At 40.1% G+C, this 25,825-nt stretch overlaps 1 protein-coding gene across 1 annotated transcript in view; it reads left to right on the top strand.

The window, feature by feature from the left end:
* gatad2b (GATA zinc finger domain containing 2B) overlaps positions 1 to 25,307 on the top strand; it is a 53,348-nt gene extending 28,041 nt beyond the window's left edge. Inside the window, exons 5-11 of the mRNA XM_038304038.1 lie at positions 951 to 1,079; positions 4,294 to 4,461; positions 8,262 to 8,631; positions 8,859 to 9,061; positions 10,254 to 10,364; positions 18,944 to 19,142; positions 21,033 to 25,307. Of these exons, the coding sequence (XP_038159966.1) occupies positions 951 to 1,079; positions 4,294 to 4,461; positions 8,262 to 8,631; positions 8,859 to 9,061; positions 10,254 to 10,364; positions 18,944 to 19,142; positions 21,033 to 21,169 (1,317 nt within the window). The 3' untranslated portion in view covers positions 21,170 to 25,307. The remainder of the gene's footprint in view (positions 1 to 950; positions 1,080 to 4,293; positions 4,462 to 8,261; positions 8,632 to 8,858; positions 9,062 to 10,253; positions 10,365 to 18,943; positions 19,143 to 21,032) is intronic.
* Positions 25,308 to 25,825: the final 518 nt, after the last annotated feature.

Below are 25,825 nucleotides of genomic sequence, written 5' to 3'. Positions count from 1 at the left end.
CAGAGGAGCACAGTGGGGGGGGTTTCCTCTCCGTCAGCATTTGCTCCCACTTCTTTGACTGATCCTCCCAAATGCGGGCCTTTAACCAGCCATCACACTGTAACAACGATCTAAAAATAAAAAATACATTTCCTAAATTAAGTGTATTTATCCTTAATTTCAGTAGGTAAATGAGATAGTTTGCCAATGGAATGAGTATTTTTACTCTTAAAATAAGATAATTAGATAATAAGCAATTCTTATTTTAAATGTAAATGGCAAAATATCTTTTTAATCTCCTCAATCCAAGAACAAATGCACTTATTGTAAGGAAAAAATGACTTACATTAATCTTATCTAGATTTAAAAAAATTTCCAGTGCAGCCCAAAGTGCAGAAGAGACGCATCAGAGGACCTAAAGCCTCCGAAAGCCTGAAAAATTCCTCAGAAAGAAATTAGTCAGACTTTTATCCTTACTGAGTGAAGCAAAGGATTAAAAAAACGAACTGCTTTTTTCTTAAAATAAATTAAATGAATAATCGAGAGAATAAAGATGCATGTATCAAACGCTGCAAATAATGATTATTTTGGAAATCGCTTAAACTGTTGATTTTCTATTAAGCAATTAATAATTGGATAACAAATGCTTCCTTAAAGAAGATTTTGTACAAAATTTATCCCGATGAATCTAAAACTTCCACTTGAGGAGTTCTGGGTAGATTTTGATTTATTTATTTTATTTTATCATCTTAAATGGACCAGCTCTTCATGGTTCACTGCAGACTAGGAAAAGCTGACATTAATTCCTTTGCTCTGAATGAATCTGTGGGATCAAACCTCATAACAAAGTTGTTATTTAGCTGTAGCGATGAAGCGGTTCTGGAGAGGAAATATGTTGAGTGTCTGATTCTTTAGGAAGACAGAGAAGCTCACTAACTCCAGTATGAATGTGACGTTCTGGCTGTTTGCAGGTTCCAGTGGTCCAGAGCTCTTCATCCTCTGCTCAGCCTGCTCCCCTACACGGCTCTGCAGGGTTAGGGAAGCTGCCTGTGAGGCCGGGCCTGCACAACAATGAGCCTCAGAATCTCAGAACTGCACAGGTATGGGGGTGGGGGTTTTATAAGAGTGGGAGGGAGTTGTGCCCAGTTTAAGATATTAGGGTGAAAAGCCATCAACATTGGTTTGTGGTGCTGAAAATGTTTATCGGTTTGTTTTAACGGCAGCCTCATTGTTGACTAAAGTGAAAATTCTGAAACATTCAGGCAGCCATTAGTTGGAAGCTTTTCCAATTTTTGAAATATTCCTGGAATCAAGATAATCTTCCTGTGGAGATGCAGCGAGCATCCCTGGTTGTTGATGAGCCTAGAAGGCAGATGCTGCCCTCTGCTGTCTGTTTTTGGGCGGAGGATGATGGCAGTAATACAGCCTGGACCAGTTGCCTTCAATACCTGATAGCTGCTTTTCAACAGTGTGACGTCACGGCGATTCTACTTTACAGCTGCCATGTTGAGGAGCGAACACGTTGCTTAGTGGCGCTTCCCCTCTGACCACACTGGATAGTTCTCATTTAAACCCCTGAAGATCAGTTAATGGATGCGATTCATACGAAGTCCCTCAAGACATTTTATGAAAACGTTTCCTCACCTGACAGGATTCCAGATCTTTCCTTTCAGCACCGGTAAATAGATCCAGACGAAGTCCTCAACACTAGTACAGCAGTAAGCTTAAAAGATTTGACTCAGAGTCAAATACTCAACTACAAGGAAAGGTTACTCAGTCAAACATCTACTCAACTTGAAGTATTTAAAAGTACATATATTTAAAAGTCTTTAAGTACTCATAAATACAAATTTGAATTTAAAATCATCAGTATATTTCTCTCTAATGTTTAAAGTAATATTAATAAAACCTTGTAACGTTCAGAAACCAACTGATGAACCAATCCGTAAAACCACCTGCTGCAGATTCTACACATTGATCTCTGTTTATTCGCTGGATTGCTGATCGGCCGCCAAATTTGAGGTCACCTGCCGCCTTCTTGGACTCCCCACTCTCACCGAGTCGCACCTTTAAAATGCCTCTAATGTCATGTAATTACCATAACACTGTGATCAATAGATGTTTATTACTTGTACCTCATCAATTTAGCACCTTTGGCATAACATATATTAATATCCAAGTACCGTATTATTATTATTATTATTATGCTCCATTAACACACTCTTTTGTTGTGATGGATTTGTATAATAATGTTATATTACGTGATTTATAGACTTCATACTGACTGCAATGTGACCTGCCTATTTATTTATCATAAATTACAGTGGTCTACAGATGCTATGAAACAGCAACTTTGTGTCAAAGTGACGACTTCATCTTTATTTAAACAGTCTGACATTCCCCCTGAAAATGAGAAATTCAACGTTGTTCGATCATTTTTTCATTTTCAGGTAGTGCACATATTGTTTACATTCCGCCCGGTCTTCTTAGGGAGTACCAACATGGCGGCTGGTGACTTCACAGCACTGTGTACTACCAAGGGCCTATCAGCCATCCAGTGAATCAGTGATTCTACACCACTTCTAAATAATTACAGCATAAAAACGCCACAGTAAATAAGGACAGCTATATAGGTTATTTCTTTTTTTTAAACCAAACCAAAAAAAAAAAATGGTGAGTCTCTTGATACTCTTTATACTTTCACTATGGAATAGAGGTTTACAGTTGAATCTATTACCAGAAAGAAACTATGGCTGAATCCCAAACTGCTTCCTAACTATTAAAGGAAAATTCCGGTTTTTAACACTTTTAGACCCTTTTCTGTAGTGTCCAGGATGAAATCGAATGATCGACACCAAAATTTTGACAATTGGTCCTGTCTCTGCTATTTGGCTCATGCAGAATCCCCCCCTGGCTTTCAGAATGGCTTTCATAGTGCATGTCCGATAATGTCCTTAAAACAACCTTAAACGTTCTTTTTTTTAAATATGCTACTCACCGAGTCGTCAGCGCTGTTCAATTACGTTCAAAAACAAGTTTCGTAAAGAAAAAACGCTCCTGTAGTGTTTTATTTAGCATTTTGTAAATCCCATTGAGTTCTGTTGGAATAGTCAATATTCCCCTGCCACCGGAAACGGAAATGGGGCCTGTTTACACAGTTGTAGTCTTTTTGCTTCACTCTGTGTACTCCAACGTCGAGGTGCTAACGTCTCTGTTAAACACTTTAAAAAACTCTGAAAATGGAATACGAAAGGTGGATTCTTGAGGAGGACATATTGGACTTTGAGTTTGACGGTAGATGATACCTTTTTGAACCGGAATATACTGAGGAGGAGTATATAGAGACATTGTCGCCAACTAGTGGTCTGGAGTGTGCAACGCTTCAGATTCGAACGGGAAGCGGAAGTTTATAAGCGGTTGTGATGTATCGGAAAAAATAGTTCTGGGATTTACAAAATGCTAAATAAAACAAGACAGGAACGGTTTTTCTTCACGAAACTTTTTTTGGAACGTCATTGAACAGCGCTGACGACCCGGTGAGTAGCATATTTAAAAAAAAAAGAACGTTTAAGGTTGTTTTAAGGACATTATCGGACATGCACTATGAAAGCCATTCTGAAGCAGCCAGGGGGGATTCTGCATGAGCCAAATAGCAGAGACAGGACCAATTGTCAAAATTTTGGTGTCGATCATTCGATTTCATCCTGGACACTACAGAAAAGGGGCTAAAAGTGTTAAAAACCGGAATTTTCCTTTAATACTTAACTATCAAGTGTTACTCGTAATAACGTCTCAATCACAGCTGTGGAATGGGCCTTGATTAAATGGGGGGGTATGAATGAGAATGGGACGGCTTCTGCCCTCCAAAGGAAAAAGAAAACAGTCGTTGCTAAGGCAACACAGTGACCCCCCCCATGTGCGTAGCTGGATCTCTGTGGCGCAGGTTGACATAAAATAGAACATTTGCACTTTTCTTAAAACAAATTGGGCAATAAACTGGATTGTTATCGTTCCCAATTTCACTACAATAACCAGCACACATTTTCCCATGTTTATAAAATGTAAATAAGACTGTAAATAATTCTGCTTTTGCCTGTGTGCGCTGGTGGCTGGTACCTCCTTGGGTCTGTGTTGGTACCGTATATCCTCACATCCCTGATACCAAATATAGAAAAATCATACAAGTTCAGTTAAAATTGCTTTAGGAACTTTTTACCTCAGAGTCCATCTGAGTTTCTGTTTTTTGCAACTTAGTTTATATCCCCTAACAATAAGAATGATGTGTTTTAATCGGATTTAAAACATTTCTTTCAGGGTCATACGGTCATTCGTTCAGCCAATACCAGCCTGCCTCCGATGCTCATGTCCCAGCGGGTCATAGCCCCCAATCCGTCCCAGTTGCAGGGCCAGAGGATCTCCTCCAAACCTGGGATGCCCCGATCCAGCTCATCCAGCATGGCCAACGCCGTAAACTATCAGCAGGTGACTACATTGATTCAAAATGGCAGCCTTTCTTTGCAGTTAACTTTACAGGTTCCTCCCAGAAATTCGGATGTGTTGGAAAAGTTCAATCATTCTGTGACTTAGAAGGTTAAACTTCTGTGAAGATTCTCAGTCATCCAGGCCATGGTCTGTGAAAGTTTTCTAGAAGACATTTCAGAGGAGGGCTAACTCCTCAGGACAGGACTCTGCTGCTCACCTACACCCGAAAGCTAAAGGACACGTCTGAGGACAACAACGTCCATATTCTGTCCAAAGAAGAAAGATGGTTTGAGCGAGGGGTTAAGAAGCCATCTTTTGTTAATCTGGAAAAACCATTACTGAACACACTGCAAAAAGGATCTAGAAATTAGTTTAAAAAAAATGTCTAGTGGAGGATTTTAGTGAAATTTTGAAGAAAAAAAGACATCCTTTAACTCACTTTAAAAAAAAAAAAAGAATCCAGTACCCGCTCCCAAGAGGCAACGCCTATTAAACGCGTGAGAGAGCGTGCACCAGCCCATTTCTCCTCATGCACGCTCTGTTTCAAAAGTTTTACTTAGCATCCCTCATACAAGCTTACAAAGAAGATTTTTCCACTATGTCAGACTTTTGGCACCGGTAAGTGAAAATGGGGACGAGAACGTACACTGAAAAAAATGAAACACTGGCTCAATTTAAAAAAATTGAGATAATCGATCATGCAATATAAACAATCCATTTGATTTGACCTGAAATATTTTACTTCATGTAAACTAATTTCTGAAGGTTGAACCAAAGCAATTATTTCAGATTTTACTAAATCAAAATAAATACATTGGTTTTATTACTGAATGTAAATAATATACTTGGTTCAACCTGAATATTTTAAATTCATTTAAACAACTTTTGAATATGGGAGCAAACTATTTTTTTAAAGTTGTCTCAAATAATAATTTAAAGTCATAATGTAATATTTATAGACCTGATTTTTTTTATTTACACTCAGAAGCCATTGCTTTTCAATACAAAATTTTATTGCTGAAGTAAGATTTTTTTCCACATCTCAACCATTCAAACAGCATTTAGGCATATTTTTTGTCTCACTTAACATTTAAACAGTGACCAAACAACAACCTCAGATAACAAGGTACAACGTTTTGGTTGTAGAAATGCAATTAAAATCAGGCCAGACAGTGGAACTCAACTTCTGTATGCCTACTCTTGCTGAGCTCATGAGACCGAGCTCAAGCTTAGCGGCTCCCACACACTCGCATCATGGCGGCTAGCTTCCTCTCCAGAGCTCCGGTGACCCATAAAACCTCTGCTCGGCCTCTCCAATGACAACGACGGCGAACCCCCTCCCCTCCAGCGCTAATGCTAGCAGAGCAGTTAATTGCCCACAAAAGCACAGACTCACACAAATCTTGTCTGGGGGCTAAGGTTTACGCCCAGTCATCTTTAAAAATCGTAATGACTTACCTCAACGTTGCGCAAAATGCCTGATATTTTTCTCTTCAGCACGACGTCTGGTGGAGGCTGAGGCGGAAGTACAATTGCCGCCAGAACTTTTAAAGAATTTGCATGCGCAAATTGCTCAATCTAATAAAAAGACTTTGCTTAAAATAAAATAAAAATCAGTTTGGTGCCTCGCTGTCAGTTTACATTATAGTAAAGTAAAAAAAAAATAGATTCAACCATAAATATAACTAAGAAAGTTTAGTTTAATTGAGCAAACTATTTTTTTTAACTCATTGGAATGAAAACAAACACATTAAATGAAAAACAGCTTTGTTTCACTTTTTTCAGTGTAGGACTGTCTGACGTAAACATATCAGCAGAATGATTGACAGTTAAGAGGACCACTTATCCACCTAGAAAAGAACCCCCTCCACTATACCTTTAAATGTATTCACCACAGACATTACATACGTAGACGCCTCATTGGACGCCATCAGCAGCAAGGCTGACATACCTAGAGGGCGGCCATCTTGGGTCAGACCATCGTTGACTCAGCTGCTGGCAGAATGAATAGGAGACACCTTAGATCTCATTTTAATCACGAAAGACGAGTCTGAGATATTATTACAATAATCTGTTATATCACACAACTACTAAAAAGACCAAAACATATTTTAAAATGACCTTTTAGTTAGATTACACATATTTATTCAGATTAAAAACTATTTAAACTGAACTCAAACTGGATGAGATAAGCAATTATATATTTAGCAATTGAATATTAATATGATAAACACAAAGTTTTATATTAATATATTATAAGTAATATTTTTATATTATTATTCAGTATTTAAAACAAAATTTTTGTGATTTGCAAAAGCGTGTAAAGTTATTTTGTTTTTTTTTATTAATTTTGTTTTTATTTTTGTAATTTTCATCAACCTAACCCCTAATTGAAGACTTTTTGTCATAAATATATATTTATATCTGTGTGTGTGTGTTTGTGTGTATATAGAACAAATGTTTGAAAAAGAGTTTTAGAAGAAGTTTAGACAAACTTATGACAAAAAGCCTTTAGTTAGACACAACTTAAATTCACCAAGGTGAGAGAACATTGGTGTTCTCAGCTAAACATTATCATTAATAAGCCAGTCTCTTGTGAAAGAGTCTTCCTGAAATCACCATTTTTCACTAAACTTTCTGTAGATCCTCGCTCCCCCTCCTCCTCATCAGCATGTTGTCTTTTAGAAGGCTGGTTGCTCCATCTATAAGCCGCCGGCAGATTAAATGGAGGTGGGCTCTCTGTACCGGTGTAGGTACCAGATTGACTCGGGGGCCTGCACCTTTTGATGACGTCGTAATATGGCAACTCCGCCCGTCACTATATGGCAACGCCACTCGTAACGATATGTCAACTCCACTCAAACAAACTACATTGCGCCCGCGGTCTCTATTTGTCACAAATCTATTTTATTTAGCCAATAAACGGTAATCGTTTGGCACTGTCCGTTAATTGACCAAATGCCTATAATACATTAAAACATAAATTTTTCATTAATTTTTTTACAGATTACAGGAAATGGGTATATATTTTTTTCAGTTCAAACTTTATTCTCATGTAAACACAAACATTTAAACAAAAGAGCTGGTAAAAAATGGCTCAATGTAGTTTGTTTGAGTGGCGTTGCCATAATGTGACGTCATCGGGAGGCGCAAGGCCCTTGGCGAATTCGGTGACGTCATCGGAAGGCGCAGGGACCATGGAGAATTTCTTCGTAAAATTGTCCGTTTACAAACCGCAATCCCGCTTTCGAATAAAACCTACACCCCGCTATAATTACTTTAGTAAGCTGTCCAGACCAATCAAAATGTTTTGCGCAATTGTGCAAACGTTAAAACAATTATGTATTGTGACGTCATCAAAAGGCGCAGGCCCCCCGAGTCAATCTGGCAGCCCGAGTCAATCTTGTACCTACACCGGCGTCTGTCTATTGGTGTGTGAGGAACAAAGGAAGCAGAGATATAACAGAATAAAAGAAAAGGCTTGACTGAAGTGAAACTGTGGTTTAAACATTTACTCACCTTGTGGCAGATGGCCCTCCTGCATTAATCCACCAAATGAAAAATTAAGTTGGACTTGGCGAGTGGTGAATGTTAATTTTGGACACTATTAGAACCGTATTGCATATGTGATTGTATAAAGCACTTCGATCCATCCTCTTTGTCACGGCCTCAGGAAGCTGGTGGTATTTTGCCTCTTTTATTGTAATGCGTATATATGAAGCAGTGTGGTTGAAAATAGAATAAATATCGTCTGCTGAATGTTTGGTTTTCAATGAGCCGATTTTTGTTCTCCCTTGCAGGCCAGCCAGCAGGTAGCAGCTTCCCAGCGCTCCAGCTCCAGCGCCATGTACATGAACCTGGCCCACATGCAGGCGGCAGCAGCAGTAGGGGCAAGCGCCGTGGCCGGCGGCCTCGCTGGCGCCTCGGCCGTCAGCCCGTCCACCATGTCTGGCTCCGCCAGCGGAGCAGTGAGCTCCATGGCTGACCAGGCCAGCAGCCAGGCAGCCGCCAAGCTGGCTCTACGGAAGCAGCTGGAAAAAACACTGCTGGAAATTCCTCCACCTAAACCCCCGGCGCCGCTGCTCCATTTCCTGCCCTCGGCTGCAAACAGCGAGTTCATCTACATGGTGGGTTTGGAGGAAGTGGTGCAGAGCGTCTTGGACAGTCAGGGTAAGGACTTCAAAAAAACATCTCAGGTTTATTTTTTAAGGGTGTTGACAAAAAAAAACCTTTGGTAATCAGCCTGCTTGACAAACAACCAAAGCATGAGTTAAGAACAAGACCTCTTCAAATCCACGTTTGTCTTGTTATAACTGTTGAAAACAGAGATGTTACATCATCGTATTTACATCTCTGTGCTGCACGGTGAGGCTGAAGCAAAGTGTTTTTTTCTGCAGGTAAATTCCGAGGGTCTTTGGCCCGTTTGGAGCCCTTCTTCTGTGCCCAGTGCAGAACAGACTTCACACCCCACTGGAAGCAAGAGAAGAGCGGCAGAATCCTCTGCGAGCAATGCATGACGTCCAATCAGAAGAAGGCTCTGAAGGCAGAGCATACCAACAGACTGAAGAATGCGTTCGTGAAGGCTCTCCAGCAGGAGCAGGTCAGTGGACACAGACTGGAAGCTATAATGATTTTAATCTGAAGTCATCACAGCTCAGGAGCCTCCTCAGTTCAACTTGTTTACTCGAAAGGAGCAACAGTAACTGTTAACACAGAAAAGCAATGTAGAAATTAACATTTTCTTACATTAAATGTATTTAGCCTTAATTTGAGCAGGAAAATAAGATGATTTGCCGATGGAATGAATCTTAAAATAAGGTCATTGACTAATCCCAGCATGAAGCGAGTTGCAACATTCAAGACGATTTGTGGCATAAACCTGGATTATCTCCAGATCATGTTTAGATAAGGCCAGTTTCAGTTTAGCAACTTGACTTAACTGAAAGCATGTAGGCTTCCTCCGAGTTCCTTTCATAGTCTAAAAGGAACATCACCAAGATGCAGATATTTTTGCAGTGTGGATCATTGTGGTTCTTATCCATCCTTTACGGTTGTGACTTATTGCCAAACTGTCACGCCTCAATGAGAACTTATTCTCACTTCTTAAAAAGCATATTGTGAAAATATGTTTAAATATATTGAAATATTTGAATTAGAAGGAAGCAAAAAAAACTGTAACTTTTTCTACAATGAAGTATGTCATTAGAAGCTGGACAGTGATTTAAATTATTGTATAGTGGTTTTTTATGTCAATTTAATATATATCAAAATTGATTTATTTCTGGTAAAATGATTTGTAATTTTTTTTTTTTTACAAATGTATTCACGTTTAGAAGCCAACTGTCTGTCTTGTATTTTTTTTAGGCTTAGATCATACAAAAATCTCTACCAATAATTTAAATGTTTTCAGTTATTAAACACAGCTCCCATTAAAAAAAAAATAAAAAAAATAAGGTCATTGGATATTATGCACTTAAAAATAAGATAAGCTATTGTTTTTTTTTTTTCTTATTTAAAATGTTAAAATGTAAATTTTCTATTCCATTGGTAAAGTGTCCCACTTACCTCCTCAATTTAAGAAAAATCGCTTATTTTAAGAAAAAAAAGACTTCTTAGATGACAGGAAAGGAGTGCATGGGAGGCCGAGTGCGAACCTCATCTCTGAGAAATGTCTCCTTCTTAGCTTTAAGTTTTCTAGAAACAAGAATAAAAAAACATTAAAAAAGCAAAACAAGTGATAATGGGATTAGAAAGTTCTCTAGAAGCAGACTCTAATCCGTCTGTTTTTTTAGGAGATCGAACAGAGGCTGCAGCAGCAGGCCGCTCTCTCACCCAGCTCTGCTTCTACTGGTCCCAACGTCTCCAAGACGGACACCATGATCCGACAGCACGCCCTGCGTCAGGTACGTTGCATCACAGTTACACTGCATCCTCTCCACAGGAAGGAGGTTTTCATTTACACACATGGCTGCAACACTAACCCTGAAATCCCACGTCCTCCATTCCTCTCCACTCCAGACCTCATGCACAAAGCAAAGCCTAAATCCTTCGCTGTTCCTCTCATCTTTCTCCGCTCTGACCTCCTTGGAGCTCGAGGAGAGCATGCGTGATATTATTATTATACTCATAGGAGCAAAATATTCGGTAATGAACGCTTAATCTAATACGACATATTAGAAAAATCCCATCAGAATCCAGCATATGTGCAGTTTCTTCCCAAATATTTTCTTTTTGTTTTGTAACGGGGATAACTAGATGTTCTATACTTCCAAACTCAGCATCTCTTCATCCACGCATAAGATAAGACGTTTGTTTTGAAGTTGTCAGAGGCTCTCCTGGAAGTTTGGACTGGATTTGATTAAACTTTAAAGCCTCTCTGTATAAAATAAATCCAATACCGTATTTTCACGACCATAAGGCGCACCGTACTAAAAGGCGCAGTTTCAGTTATGTGTGCCATTACTGTATTTAACACACATATAAGGCGCACCGGACTATAGGGCGCGGGTTTTATATACTGGTACATGTCCTCTATGTTTAAATACCTCTACTGCGTATTTAAAAATAGAGCGTGAGCAAAACTGAGTATGATTGTGCTTTATTCAAGTATTTATTACAAAGTATTAATCAAACCCATCAAAGTCATCATCCTCTGTTTCTGAATTAAACAGCTGCACTAAATCAGACATGCCAATTTCCCCTTCTTCGCTGTCAGAGTCACTTTCCGTGCCAGGCGGCTCCTCTGAAATGATGCCGGCTTTTGCGAAAGCTCGAACAACAGTGCCAGCAGACACGTTAGCCCAAGCATCTACAATCCATCCGCAAACGGTGGCGTAATTTGCCCGGCGCTGCCTTCCACTTTTCGTGAAACTGTGGTCTCCGTGTGTCATCCATCGCTCCCACGCCGCTCGCAGCCTTACTTTGAACGGCCGGTTCACACCAATGTCGAGCAGTTGAAGTTCCTTTGTCAGACCTCCGGAATAACAGCAAGCACAGCGTTCATTTGTTTCACCATGTTTTTCACATCAGCTGTGAGATGGGCACGCATGGAGTCACAGAGTAACAGCAATGGTGATGAGTGGAAAAAACCACCTGGTCTCCTTAGAGACACCACACTCAGCCACTCTTTCATCATCTCCTCATCCATCCAGCCCTTTTCATTTGCCTTAATAACGACTCCAGCTGGAAAAGTTTCTTTAGACAAAGTCTTTCTCATAAAAATCACCATAGGCGGCAGTTTCTGTCCATTTGTGTGGCAGCTAGGGCTGCAACAACGAATCGATAAAATCTATAAAAATCGACTTTTAAAAGCGTTGGCAACGAATTTCATCATCGATTAGTTGTGTCGCGCTATTAATGCGTCATCCGCCGCCGCCGTCATCACATCCACTTGACTGAAGCGGGGGAAGAAGAAAAAATACGTCAGAGCGAGTCAGCGCCGCAGGTGCAGTGTTGCCAACTTAGCGACTTTTCAGACCCCTCCAGCGACTATTTTTCAAAAAAGCGACTAGCGACAAATCTGGCGACTTTTTACGGTGTCACTGGCGGCTTTTGGAGACTCTTATTACGTGAAAGCATGTATCATTCCCCCCCGCGCCTCCCCTCACTCCCTCAGCGTCCAGACTGCAAATGAAGCGCGCATGCACCTGGATTGATGGCGCAAATTGATCACAATAATTAAAATAGCCTGCGCTTTGTACAGTGAAAAAAGTCGTAACATGCAACTTTTGTAAAAACAAATGAACATGGCACGGAAGCACCATGTTTGTTTGGTTTTAAAGTGGGGAAACGTAACGTTAGTTTCTCAGGTAGCTCATCTGATGCTTTCCTTACCTTGTTAGTAGGTTACAGACAGTGATAAGGTTGGCTACTTATTTTACTTTTAATTTCATTTGAATGAGCTTAAGCAGCGTTTATATTTTCTTTATAAATAAATTAACTTGCAAATTATGAGGGCAAGGCTTTTAAAGTTTAAATCTTCTGGCAAAGATAAAGTAAAGAAGATCCTGCAATTTATGGAAGTAAAGCAGAATAAAATCCAGCAAGATCAGTAATATGTCAATTAATTATCTGCCACATTCCCATGTAAATATCTGTCTTTGGAGGATGTGTTTTTTAGCACCCCTAGTTCTCTCATTTTTATTCCAAATACAATTTATAATTTGAATCACAGGGCTATTTTTATCTCTATGGTTCAGTATTTTCTCAAGTAGCAACTTTAACTGCTATACTTTCCTGTCTTAAAAGGCAGAACTCTTCTAGTCTAAAAAAACTCATTTGTTGAAATGGGGGGGCCTATTGTTTGAACCCCTTAGGGGCTTTTAAAAACAAAAATGTATTTTTTTGCGCTTTATGAAACAAAGTACCCTATATTTTGTGGATGTACAGCTACATTTCTCATGTAAGTTTGCGTAGTTGTAACACAAACATTTATTTTTCATATTGCACCAGTACAGTTAATGAGCAACCTGTACTTGTGTGCTTGTTTGTTCTGTCTAAAATGTTTATTTTGGAATAAAGAGGTTAATATAAAAAATATTTTTTGTCCGATTCATCGATTAATCGAAAAAATAATCGGCCGATTCATCGATTTTTAAAATAATCGTTAGTTGCAGCCCTAGTGGCAGCCAATCCACGCCCACACTTCCCCCTTTAACGTTCTCATGGTGGTCTCAAAAGTCGCAGTTACAACACACATAGGGCGCGCCGCACATTTTGAGGGGAAAAAAAGACGTTTATATGCGCCTTACAGTCGCGAAAATACGGTAACTTTAACGGTCTTGGGTTTTGGGAATATATTAGAATTATGCTATAATCTGTAGTTACTGATCCGTCGTTACTATATTTTAATTTGATGAACCGGATCTTCTTACCGTTCTTTTACCTATTTGGTGCGATTACAGTTATAGATCTTGAGCAGGCCGGACCAGAGCGGAGCAAAAAAAACTTGGGCTCCGTATTTTGACTGTGAAGGATGGAGAAGACGTGTGTGGATGGTGAGGTGCGGCGGAGTAGCCAGTTCTCATTGATTAATATGTCAAGTACGACGTACGTAAGCAGAGCGCTGATGGATTATGTGGAATCTCGGAGTTAGTTAGTAGGTTTGCAGCATTTTAGAAGATCCTAAACAAAATGTTCTTATAGCGGAACAATTTAGGAATTGTCTCTTTAAAGCACCTTGAGATGACATCTGTTGCGAATTGGCGCGATAGAAATAAACTGAATTGATTGGAACAATTGAAGTATGATTATCACTGCAAAACAATCTAAAAAAATAAGTAAAAAATATCTTAAATTAAGTGTATTTAGACTTAATTTGAGCAGGTAAATAAGATGATCTGCCAATGGAATGAGTATTTTTATTTTTAATATAAGATAATTAGATAATATTTACTTGAAATAAGACAATGCAATTGTTTTTTCTAATTTTAACTGTAAACTGTCTTGTTCTATTGGCAAAGTTTCTCACTTACCTCCTCAATTCAAGAAAAAATTCACTTATTTTATGAAAAACGTGTCAGAAACCATACGAGTACATCGCTGCCTAAACTGAACATAAATATATTTCACTTTATGAATAACTGAAAGTGAATGCAGCATATTTCTTATAGCTGCATCGTAATCTCATTCAGATCAAGTCTCACTGACTTTATATCTATCAAGCAGGTTCATAAAACATTTCTCGGTAAGTTTGCTTTTTTGGACAAAACAATCTGTCCAAGTTGTTACAGCTGGGAACATATTCTCATCAAATGTTAGAATACAGGAATCATTGTTTAAATCGTGGTTATTTCCTGTTTTCCTTTTTATTATTCATTGTTTGAATTGTAGAAATGTGACAGAAAGGGGAATGAATGTGAAATCAGTGGTGAGTGGAAGGATGTTCCTCCTGTAGCTGGTTTACATGCATCTTAGCTGTTCTATGAGCCTTAATGCAGCCTGGTTAAAAGCCCTAAAATGAAACCACAGGTTTTCTTCCTTTTATGGTATGATCATGAATATTTAGATGAGCTGTGCTCTGATTGGTTGGTTTACAACGAGGGAAGCTGCTGAGCAAAGATGTATCATAGCAACAAGCACTCACTCACTGAAATATCAGATTGTTGATATGGTAGGGTGACCAGACGTTCTGTTTATCCCGGACATTTCCTACTTTTCATAGCTAAAAAAATGTCGGGGAATTTCAGAATATTCTGGGATTTTGGTCGACAACACTGCAGCATGTTGTGGAAACACACCGGGCACTCGAACTTAGCTGTCAGCTCCGGGGCTGGTCGGAGCTGACGAACCCGACCCGGCGGCCACGTCTACGGTAAGGCAGGTGGGGGGAAGCATACCGTCACCAGATCAGGTTCAGACCAGCCCGGAACTCGTGGCTCGGTTCGAATGCCCGGTCTGTTCCAGTCAGCGACCCAACAGTCCTCCTTTTCAGAAACCCAAATCTCGTCACCATAGATATGCTATAATTGCTATCAACAGCTTAGCGGCAGAATCACACTTCGCTGCACTGCTCCTTTTTCTCATAGGCGAAGCGTTTACACTCCAGAGCAGCAGGTGGCGGTACTGCGTCCAAAGCCAACCGCCAGTAGTAAACAAGAAGAAGAAGCGAAGCAGCGTAGCCGGTTGTAGCAGAAAAAAATCAGTTGTTGTGGAGAATTGTGTGGGTATGGCGAGTGGGAAAGAACAGGAGTTGGAAGACGCGCCAGCAGGACTTTATAGGTCTGCTGTATGGGACCACTTTGCATTTAGAGTGACCTACGATGACGGTGGGAAGAAAGTTGTGGATAAAAACAGTGTGCATGCATTGTGCAACACGTTTTGTTTATGCTAACAGCAACATGACCAACATGTCATGCTAACAATCAACATATACCGAAACGAAAATCGTGACCACGAACCCGTGAACCGAACCATGGATTTTGTGAACCGTTCCACCCCTACTTTGAACTGTCCAAGATTTTGAAAGCCTTTTTCGGTAAAATGCTTCAAGCAAATGCAGAGCATCAAACTTTGCAGAGATCCTCTGATAGACAAAAATAATCCATGCCTGTCGATTCTTCGGATATTTGGGAAGACTGTGAAAATGTCTTCACAGTCTGTATGTGAATGCATGTCAATTTTGGGGCGTCGAAAAAGTACAGGCCAGAACCAAATAAGGCGACATCCCTGAGTTTATGTCAACTCTGTGCTTCGTCTGAATTCACCCGTTTTATGGTGAAACTTTAGAATTGGGAGAATTGGCAGAGAAAGGAGGTGTTGATGGGGTTTGAACTTCTCTGTACGTCCATTTCACCTACTGAACTATCATTATTCATCTATGACATTAGAAACTCTGTGAAATATTGAACCATGAACCAAAAGTTGTTTCTGTTCGGGATCAAATGTCCTCCTTTCTCATCACAGGAATCTGCTGGAAAATTCTAAGTTGGTTTTCACTTTCCATAATCTGCAGGAATACTGTGATGTTACTGAGATGTAAAATGTTTGGGGTTTTTTCTGCTAAAGCTATAGGGGAGGATTTTCCTGAATTTTCGAAAAGACCCGCCCTCTCCACTTTAAACAAAAATTCACGTACTCAACGCTGTACCTGCTTTTGAATGTATTCAAGAGCGTGGACAATCCATATCTCCTCGTTTTACTTCCAGTGATGTGAAAAGGATTTCTCCAAAAAGCCAAACTTTACCCGTCAAGTAGAAACTTTGCAACTGAGGCATGAGTGGGGTAGCCTCGTGAGACCATCCTGATCTCGCGAGCTTTCAAGGTTTCACTCGCAGATCGGTCTGGCTACTTTCCGATAAAGAAAATTTGGAGCCGTTCACCAAACAAACGTCCAATCAGCGTTGGCTTTGAGGCGGGTTGAGGTGTGACGCAACGAGAAGCGCGACAGTTCAGTCTAAAGAACATGGCGGCTTCAGCCGATGAAACTAGCATTATCGTGGCTATCGAGCAAGTTTTATCGGAATTACAGAGTATTTCTTCACTGAAAGAAGAGCAAAACACTGCTCTGGAGGCTTTTCTCAGAGGAAAAGATGTTTTTGCTCTTCTCCCGACTGGTTTCAGCAAGAGTAGCCTGGCTTGTGGTTGCGTTTTCGTCGTCGCTCCGTTAGTACGTCATATGCTTCATTGATCTGATTGGTTTATTTGGCCCGTCTATCACCAACATAGGCCAATCAGCTAACCAGTATTTTCGTCCCTTCCCAGAATTACCGTATTTTCACGACCATAAGGCGCACCGGACTAAAAGGCGCACTCTCAGTTATGTGTCCCATTTCTGTATTTAACACACACATAAGGCGCACCGGACTATAGGGCGCGTTTTTTATATACAGGTACATGTCCTCTACTACCTTTAAATACCTCTACTGCGTATTTAAAAATACAGCGGGGGCAAAACTGAGTATGACTGTGCTTTATTCATGTATTTATTACAAAGTATTAATCAAACCTGGCAGCTGGCCGTGAGACAGACACATCGCAGATGACACAGCGCTGTGATCGCTCCTAAATTAACTTAAAATCCTGAAACCTGCCGACAGAATATGTTCGCTTTTATTACCGGTATCCTGGTGCCTGCAGTTTAAATTATTTAGATGAAAAACACCTGCCAGCAGCCGCGGTGAACGAAAGGATTTCTCCTGTCGGCGCACCGCTGGTATGTGGGGGTCTGAGCGCCTCCGACAGAAATAGATAATCTGGATGAACTGACTGCAATTATTAAGTTTTCAGGTGGCCTTTCTCACTTAAAAACATATTAAAACTACTTTATTCCAACTGATCACAGCAAATATAGCTGCAAGATTTAGATTATTTAGATGAAAAAACACCTGCCAGCCACCGCGCTGAAGAGGAGGAGACCCGCTCAGAGGCTGCTGTTGAATTAAGTTTTCAGGTAGAAAAATAGAGCGGGAGCAAAACTGAGTATGATTGTGCTTTATTCATGTATTTATTACAAAGTATTAATCAAACCCATCAAAGTCATCATCCTCTGTTATCCTCAGCATTCCTCTGAATAAAACAGCTGCGCTAAATCAGACATGCCAGTTTCCCCTTCTGCGCTGTCAGTCACTTTCCGTGCAGCGCGGCTCCTCAGAAATAATGCCGGCTTTTGCGAAAGCTTGAACAACAGAGCCAGCAGACACAGTCCATCTACGATCCATCCGCAAACGGTGGCGTAACTTGCCCGGCGCTGCCTTCCATTTATCATGAAACTGTGGTCTCCGTCTGTCATCCATCGCTCCCACGCCGCTCGCAGCTGAACGGCCGCTTCACACCGATGTCGAGCGGTGGAAGTTCCTTTGTCAGACCCCCCGGGATAACGGCGAGCACAGCGTTCATTTGATTCATCTTTTTTTCACATCGGCTGTGAGATGGGCACGCAGCGATGGTGATGCGTGGAAAAAACCACCTAGTCTCCTCACATACACCTGCCTCAGCCACGCATCCACCCAGCCTTTTCATTTGCGTTACTATCATATGTCATCAGAGCGCTGTCTGTCTCGCTGTCAGCTCCCAGATCAGCTTCTCTGATTGGTTGATGCGGCGCGTCCAGCAGCAAAACTTCAATTTTTCCATGTCGAGCAGCAGCAGCGCGTTGGCGGTGCGTCAGATGCTTAAACGCTCCCGACGTGCTGCACCAAAACGCGGTGCAGGACCTTTTGCTGCGCCTATACGCGCGTCAACCATTGACTTTGCATGTAAACTCGCTGCTTCTGCTGCACCTGCTGGGTCCGGTTCACACCGATGTCGAGCGGTTGAACAGCGAGCACAGCGTTAATTTGTTTCCCCATGTTTTTCACATCAGCTGTGAGATGCGCACGCATGGAGTTACGTATTAACAGCGATGGTGATGAGTGAAAAAAAAACACCTGGTCTCCTTACATTCAGCCACTCTTTCATCATCTCCTCAATGAGGTGGTCTCAAAAGTCGCAGTTACAACACACATAGGGCGCACCGCACCAAAGGGCGCACCGCACATTTTGAGGGGAAAAAAAGACGTTTAAGTGCGCCTTATAGTCGTGAAAATACGGTACTTCAACGGAAGGTTTCCAGATGGATATGCGGAGCAAATCCATCTGGTGGAGTCAGGTTATGAGTGGGAAGCCCAGCCTGTGCTTTCAGTGTACGCCATCGCATGAAAGAATCTCCCAAAAACACTCTGGTCTTGTTTCTCTATTCTGAGGCTTTTCTGTTCTTCTCATACACTTCCTAGACACTTTTTCTCTTATGAAGAGAAAAGCTTCATGCTGACTAAAACGATTCAGTTTATAGAATTGAAACATGGAATAAAAATCAACATCATTGTCTTTAAATTTCTTTGGTTCTTGTCATTTTTATAGAACACGTTTATTTAGAAATGAAATCATAAATACATTATTTACATGTATTTATAATTTAGTGTAGTAATGTTTGTTGCATTGTTAGTCTGGGGTCAAAGGTCAAACATTTTGGGAAGCCCTAATGCTTTATTGCGTCCGTCTCCAGGCTCAGCAGCCGCAGGCCTCTCTGCAGCGAGGTCTGTCCAACTCTGCAAGAGGCGTCCTTTCCAACTTCGCCCAGGCCTCCCAGCTGTCGGTGGCCAGCAGCCTGATGGGGATGAGCGGCGCCAAGCACTGTGGCAGCGGCGGCGGCGGCAGCAACAGACTGCAGCACGACAGCCGTCGTCAGATTTACAATATCCCAGGTAAGGACAGGCTGTCAGAAATCAATCCTCCTTCCTGTCTTTGCTGTTAGCTTCTTTTTAAAGGAAAGGAATAATCATCCATCCATCCATCCGTCCATTATCTTACACGCTTGTCCCAATCGGGGTCGCGAGGGGTGCTGGTGCCTATCTCCAGCAGTCAATGGGCAAGAGGCGGGGTACACCCTGGACAGGTTGCCAGTCCGTCGCAAGGAATAATCAATGGATCATTATTTATACCTAAAAATAATATCTTTGCAGTGATTTAATGAATTTAGTGTAAAAAAAATAAAAGCAATAGGATTGTAGCTGAGTTGAAAACATGGTTTGATTATAAAAAGTTGTCGTTAAATGAGGGGAAAACTAAATTTATGGTATTCTCTGGTAATCGGGTCTATAACGATGTAAAGTTATGTAGAAATGGAGTTGAAATTGAAAGAGTTTATGGATTTGGTTTATGGGATTATTATAGACAGCAAACTTAGTTGGAAGCCTCACATAGAATATATTAGAAATAAAATTGCAAAAACTATTAGAATATTATTTAAAATAAAAGATTTAATAAATATTGAAGGTCTGCAAAGCTCTAAGGCTTATTAATAAGGTGGGATAAAGTGAACCAACTGATAAACTCTTCATTCAAAGCAACACATTAAAATTCAAAGACATTGTTTATATAAAAATACTGGAAATAATGCATAAAGCAGTGAACAAAAGTCTTCCTTCTGGTATTCAGAAATTATTTAAGTTAAGAGAAAATAAATATAATTTGCGAGGTTTGTTTATATTTGAATGAGCAAAAGAGACGAGCCCGATAAAGTCTAGATGTGTTTCAGTTATTGGTGTGAAAATGTGGAATGAGTTTAATGATGATTTAAAGTTATGTCCTTTCTTGGTGAATTTTAAAAGGGCTTTAAAATGTAAAATGATAAAATCCTATGTTATGTAGATTTGAATATTTATATATGCAGTAAAGAAGCTGATAGGTTGTAAAGGTTGTAAGTTTAAAACAGGGTAATAAGCTTTGCTTCAGCCTATTCCTTTTATTTTTATTTTTTTGGTAAATTGTTGGTTTTGTTTTGATGTTGTTGTTTTGTTGTTTAATGTTGGATTATTTGCTAAAAGGTGAAGTTGTTTCATTTATATTGATATTTTTCTACTCTGTGTTAAAACCAGAGATGGAAGTAACGAAGTACAAATACTTGGTTACTGTACTCAAGTAGATTTTTCTGATATTTTTACTTTACTACTTATTTTTATGGCGACTTTTTACTTCTACTCCTTACATTTTTACACAAATATCTGTACTTTCTACTCCTTACATTTTAAAAAATTGTCTCGTTACTTTAGTTTTGAATCATTTCAATGGAGTTACCGTTATTATTTTTCACGTCATCAATACCAAATTCATTCTAATTGGATGGGAATCTACGTTGCATTTGACGCACCGCTACAAGATGAATCGACAGATTCGGCGGTATTCATTGGCGGCAAATCATTGCAGCTTGGTGGCGGTGGCGTTAGCATAGTAGCATGGACGACGAGATGATTGAAAATGAACACAACGGAGATCTAGTCCTCTTGGCAGACATCCATTTAAAATGTAGGCAACGGCATGAAAAAAGTGGTTTCTACTTTTACTTTTATACTTTAAGTAAATTTACAAGCCTGTACTTTGTTACTTTTACTTGAGTAAAGAAGTTTAATCAGTACTTCCACTTTTACCAGAGTATTTTTAACACAAGTATCTGTACTTTTACTCAAGTACAGAAAGTGAGTACTTTTGTCATCTCTGTGTTAAAACTGTGAAGCATCTGAATTTCTATATTGAAATGTTATCTGGTCTGTAGTTCTCTCTACTGATCTTTTGTTTGCGTCTCTGTTTTCCTGCAGGGTTAAATATTGCCTACCTGAATCCTGCAGCGGTTGGAGCCCATAAGACTTCCACCTTAGCGGACCGGCAAAGAGAGTACCTGTTGGACATGATCCCGCCTCGCTCCATATCGCAGTCCATCACCGGGCAGAAATGAGCCCCGCTAACCTCTCCTGTGTGTCAGAGGCCAGTGTCGTTTGATAACCCCCCACCCCCCCCACCAGGCGCTCCCAGATCAGCTGAGATTTCCCCCCCACCGTTCCATCGCATGCAGTGCCTGTCCGTGTGCCTATCTCAGACCAACCCGTGAGAGTCGACCAGAAACACAAGCCGTCAGCGCATCGCAGTTGTTTTTATTATAGCAGCATCCCCCGTCCCTTTAGAATCACCGCTGGTAGCGCTTCTACTGCATTGGCCACTTAAGCTCAAGTTGGTTTCCGTTCTGCTATCATTGGTATTTGGCACGTATGTTTCTCTCTCTGCCGTCTGATCTTTGCTTTAAGAGACTATCAGTAACAACACTTTTATTTTTCTCCACTAAAGCTATTATGACTATTGTTCAAAACAGAAGATCAACAGGGTTCACTCTGGTTGCTATGCAACATCAAGTTTATTTACTCTCAAGTTTTTAAACGTGATTAGTTTGCTGACTCCTATTTTAAAAAAGGAGTTAAAGATTCTGTTAGAACGAATTTCAGGCTGCGCTGGTTCTGGAGAGACTCTGAGATTCTGGAGCAGAGAGCTCACCGCGGATCAGTGACCCGCCTCAAGCTCTTCATCAGAGGGTCCAACGCCGCCTGACCCCAGACCTGGAGTCGCCCCCCCTAACCGACATCAGAACCAAGAGAAACTGACTAATCTGGAACCAGAGAGGATCTGATGGAGTTAAAACATATTTCCCATCTTTAGCAGCTTTTCCTTTGTTTCGGAGGCGACTTTCTGCTGTTACAGGAAGCATCAGACCAAGCAGGCGGGGAGCTGATGAACCAGGAGACGGATGTTCCAGGTGGCGTTGTTCACCGAGGAGCCAGATGCATTTTTTTTTTTTTTCCCGCCTCCTTTTTTCTCTGCCTTTTCTTCAATATTCCCCCTGAATTATTTCCATCCCATCAGTTCCTCTTTGTTTCTGTGTGCAGAGAGTTCAGAGTCGCTCCTGATCAGATTCTCCACCCAGCATCCCAGTTTATTTTTCCAGTGTGTCTCATCCTTTTTTTTTCCCTGACTTTTTCGTGCGGCGTCTTCAAATGATTTGGTGGCCTACCTGAGAGGCATCGGCTACCGGAGACGATAATAATCTAAAACTGTAAAAATAATTTTTAAAAAATCTATGGATTGTGTATAGATGCCTAGCTACAAAGGAAAAAGGATGCGGATGTTTTACGAGAGACATGGATCAATCATTGTGCGCACCCTGTGCTCACAAGTTGCCTCACTCCAGAGGAGCACTTTTCATATTTCCAAAATGGAAATTTAGTTTAGTTTAGTTTTTCGGTCGTTTGTTGTTGTTTTCAGTACAAAGAAATGAATGTTGGATAGAAAGTAATAAGGTCACGATCAGTTGGGTTATTATCCTGGTTACAGAATGACATTGATGTGGACTGATCCTCATGCATCTCTCATTGCTTTTTATGTTTCACGCGTCGACCGCTGCACACATCCTCAGTCAGTGTTTGTAACAATTTGGTTAACGTGCTCTAATCACTTTAACTCTATTGAAGTTTGCAGGATTTGTAGCGCCACGCTAACATGCTGCTATCAGACAGATTCCTCTGAGGTGAACATTATAGCTGGAACTGCTCTGCTAGACAATCTCCATATTTCATACGTCTATATATATATAATTTATATATATATATATTAGGGCTGCAACCAACAAATTATTTCACAAGTCGATTAATAATTGGATAAACAAGGGTTCCTTTAAGAAGACTTATGGCTTATTAAATTAAACAGGATAAAAGTAAAACTTTTCTACTTGAGGAGTTCTGGATATTGACAGCCTAAACTTTTTTTTAATCCGAAATTCTAAATATTTATATAACTTTTTTTAAAATTTTGATTTAATTCCTGCTCTTAGTGGGTTGCTCTGTCAACTAAAGGCATGTTTTATAGTCTATATACTCCAATTAAACATTAATTGATTATTAAATTAGTTGATTCTTTCAACAATTGATTGATCGCAAATTAACAGATTAATTTCAGCCCTATTTTATATATCTATATCTATCTATATATATATATTCTCACACATCCTCAGTGAATGGGACATGCAGTCTGCAGCAGCTGAAGGTTGAACCTTTTTTATTTCCACATACCTGACATTGTAAATGTTTCCATCATGGCGTAGCGATGCTTTGTGTTTTCTGTGCTGGATGTTAGGGAAGACAAAGGATTATGGCATTTTGTTTGCAGCCCCAAGTCATGACTTGTACAAATTCTGAGCAAGGTTTATCTTTTTTTTATTTTTTTTAACACCTCTTTGTTTGCAGGGTTTTTAGAGCCTCCTGTTAATTAGGATTTAGAAACGGTGTCTACGTAGGCAGCCCTGATCTGTTCAATCTTTGTCGCCCAGGTCTTTGCAGACTTGTCAGATTGTCCCGCCCACCTGACTGAAACTTAATCAGTTTGCAGTCTCTCAGGTTTGTAGCTGTGTTCACTCTGTTTGCAGTATTATTTACGGTACATAGTTACCCCCTCATGCATGAGGTCATTTTGAGTGGGACGTTCAAGCCGTTCTCATAGATTACTCTGAAGGGACAACGCTTCCTTAAGCCCCATTTTAATTCTCTACAATCGTCCGACCCTAATGAGACAGAAACACCTGAAAAAGGGAGTGTCTCACATTATTTTCCATTTAAATAGGAAAGTATATGACCACCTATTGACTTTCTGGACAAAACTCTGCGATTCTTAAACTTCCAGATCTTCTGTCTCTCCTTCCTAGAAACATGTGACCTGAATCTTCATACAGTCGGTTCAGAAAACATCTCAAGGTTATCTATACAAGAGCCAAGGTCAACACAGGTTAATGCAATGAACCTGTTCCATTAATGGCTTTAAAATTTGTTGGATCTATTGGATCATTTGATTCTAAGTTGGTCCGAATTCAGTTAATTTAAATGCAGTTTATTCAAATCCGATTAAATAAGATTTCTATTGGCGTTCTCCACAACTCCATATTGATTTTGATCTTAAAATGTCATTTTGTTAAAAGTTATCATTGACTTCAAAGCATTTCCTCCTCTGAAGCTATTTTATGGCTGCAGGTTCCTGTTTGTGTGAAGCGCTCCGTACGAATCTCTACGGCCAATTTTCTAGAATAATGGCAGCAGGTCCTTCTGTGGCTGTTTTAAGGATGCATTGATATAAACACAGTCACTGCTCGGTCTATGTTCCATTGAGAGGTAAAACCTCAATACCTGAGGTGTGTCGTTAAGCGCCAAAACGGCCACCGAAACTATAGAGTTTTATCAAAAAAGATCAAAGCGTTTATTTAAAAATTTAGAAATAAATTGCGTATCCGTCTTACAGACAAAACTGGAAGTTAGATAAATAAGTGCTCTGATGGGAAGGTTTAAAACAATCATTCGTAACAGAACTTTGTATTCAGAGTTTCATGTTTAACAAGAATAATATCGAGCTATTCATTTATCAAGAATCCAAAGAAATCAAATTATAAAAGTATCTCCCTAGCTTCCTTCTGCTAAATATTAGACGAGTTGAAAACCTTTTCTAAATCGTTTTGATCTTCCTAATAATGGAGAATCCAGACTAGCTCGTTTTGACTAATCTGGATGCAGATGAGAATCACCCATCAACGTACAATATTTTACATTTCTTCAATGCCATCGGCACCTATAGTAAAAGGGCCAAACACTGAACCCTGTGGTACTCCATAGCAAACGTCTCACTTGCATGAAACAGACTAGATTCTGTCGGCTGCAATCTTAACCACCTAGTTCTGTTCCCCCCATTAATATAGAAAACGCTTTGATCATTTTATTTATTAAAACCACATCCTACCCAACCTGTTGTAGATAAAAGGAACAGATGATCTTCTTTTTAATGAGATTGAGAAGTCAGTACCTTAAGTATATTATCAGTAGTACCTTCAGTGCTAGTAAAAGTTAAAATGGCCCCCAACATGTTAAGAAGCACGGTCCATGCAAACATAAAAACCTCTGGCCATAGAGGTCTGTTTGAGCGGGAGAATGTAGCGGTTTATAGTCTGTAGACCTTCCCATATTTAACCCCTAATGTAAAGCTGGACATGTCAGAGCAGCTGTTAAAAAATAGATAAAAATAAAGCAGTTTAATGTGCTGCCTGGGAGCTAGATAACTGGTTTCAAAGCAGTTGTGTTCGTTGATGGAGGAGGAGGAGAACTGCTGCTGTGAACAGTTTTAGCTTCTGTCTTGGATCAGAGCCTTGAAATATTTCCATAAATACAAAAGATGGAGGAGAGACTAGTGGTGTCTGTGTGTCTGCAGCTTTCTACACAACATGTAAAAAATAAATTGTTAAAGAAAAAGCAGTGGATGCTTTTCTTCTGCTAAGATATTAACTATCCATGGCCTCTTCATTAAACAAGAATCTAAACTTGCAGCTTAATTCTTTCAAAGTTGTGGACTTTAAACCCATTTGACTTTTTATTCTGTTCTGATCTTTTCTTTTAGTTTTTTCATACCAATCTGACTGGATGAACATCAGCAATATTTAGTTTCCCAATAACACCAGCTCTAGGTGGGACGTCAGGATTTATGCATCTCAGAAGTTGAAGGCTTTGGGGCTTTGTCTGTTTTTTTTTCCTGTTTG

Source organism: Cyprinodon tularosa, unplaced genomic scaffold (genome assembly GCF_016077235.1).
Source record: "Cyprinodon tularosa strain WSP-4 unplaced genomic scaffold, ASM1607723v1 ctg524, whole genome shotgun sequence".
Lineage (NCBI taxonomy): Eukaryota > Metazoa > Chordata > Actinopteri > Cyprinodontiformes > Cyprinodontidae > Cyprinodon > Cyprinodon tularosa.
The sequence above is the reverse complement of the archived record's forward strand: the minus strand, read 5'-3'. Positions and strand labels throughout refer to the sequence as shown.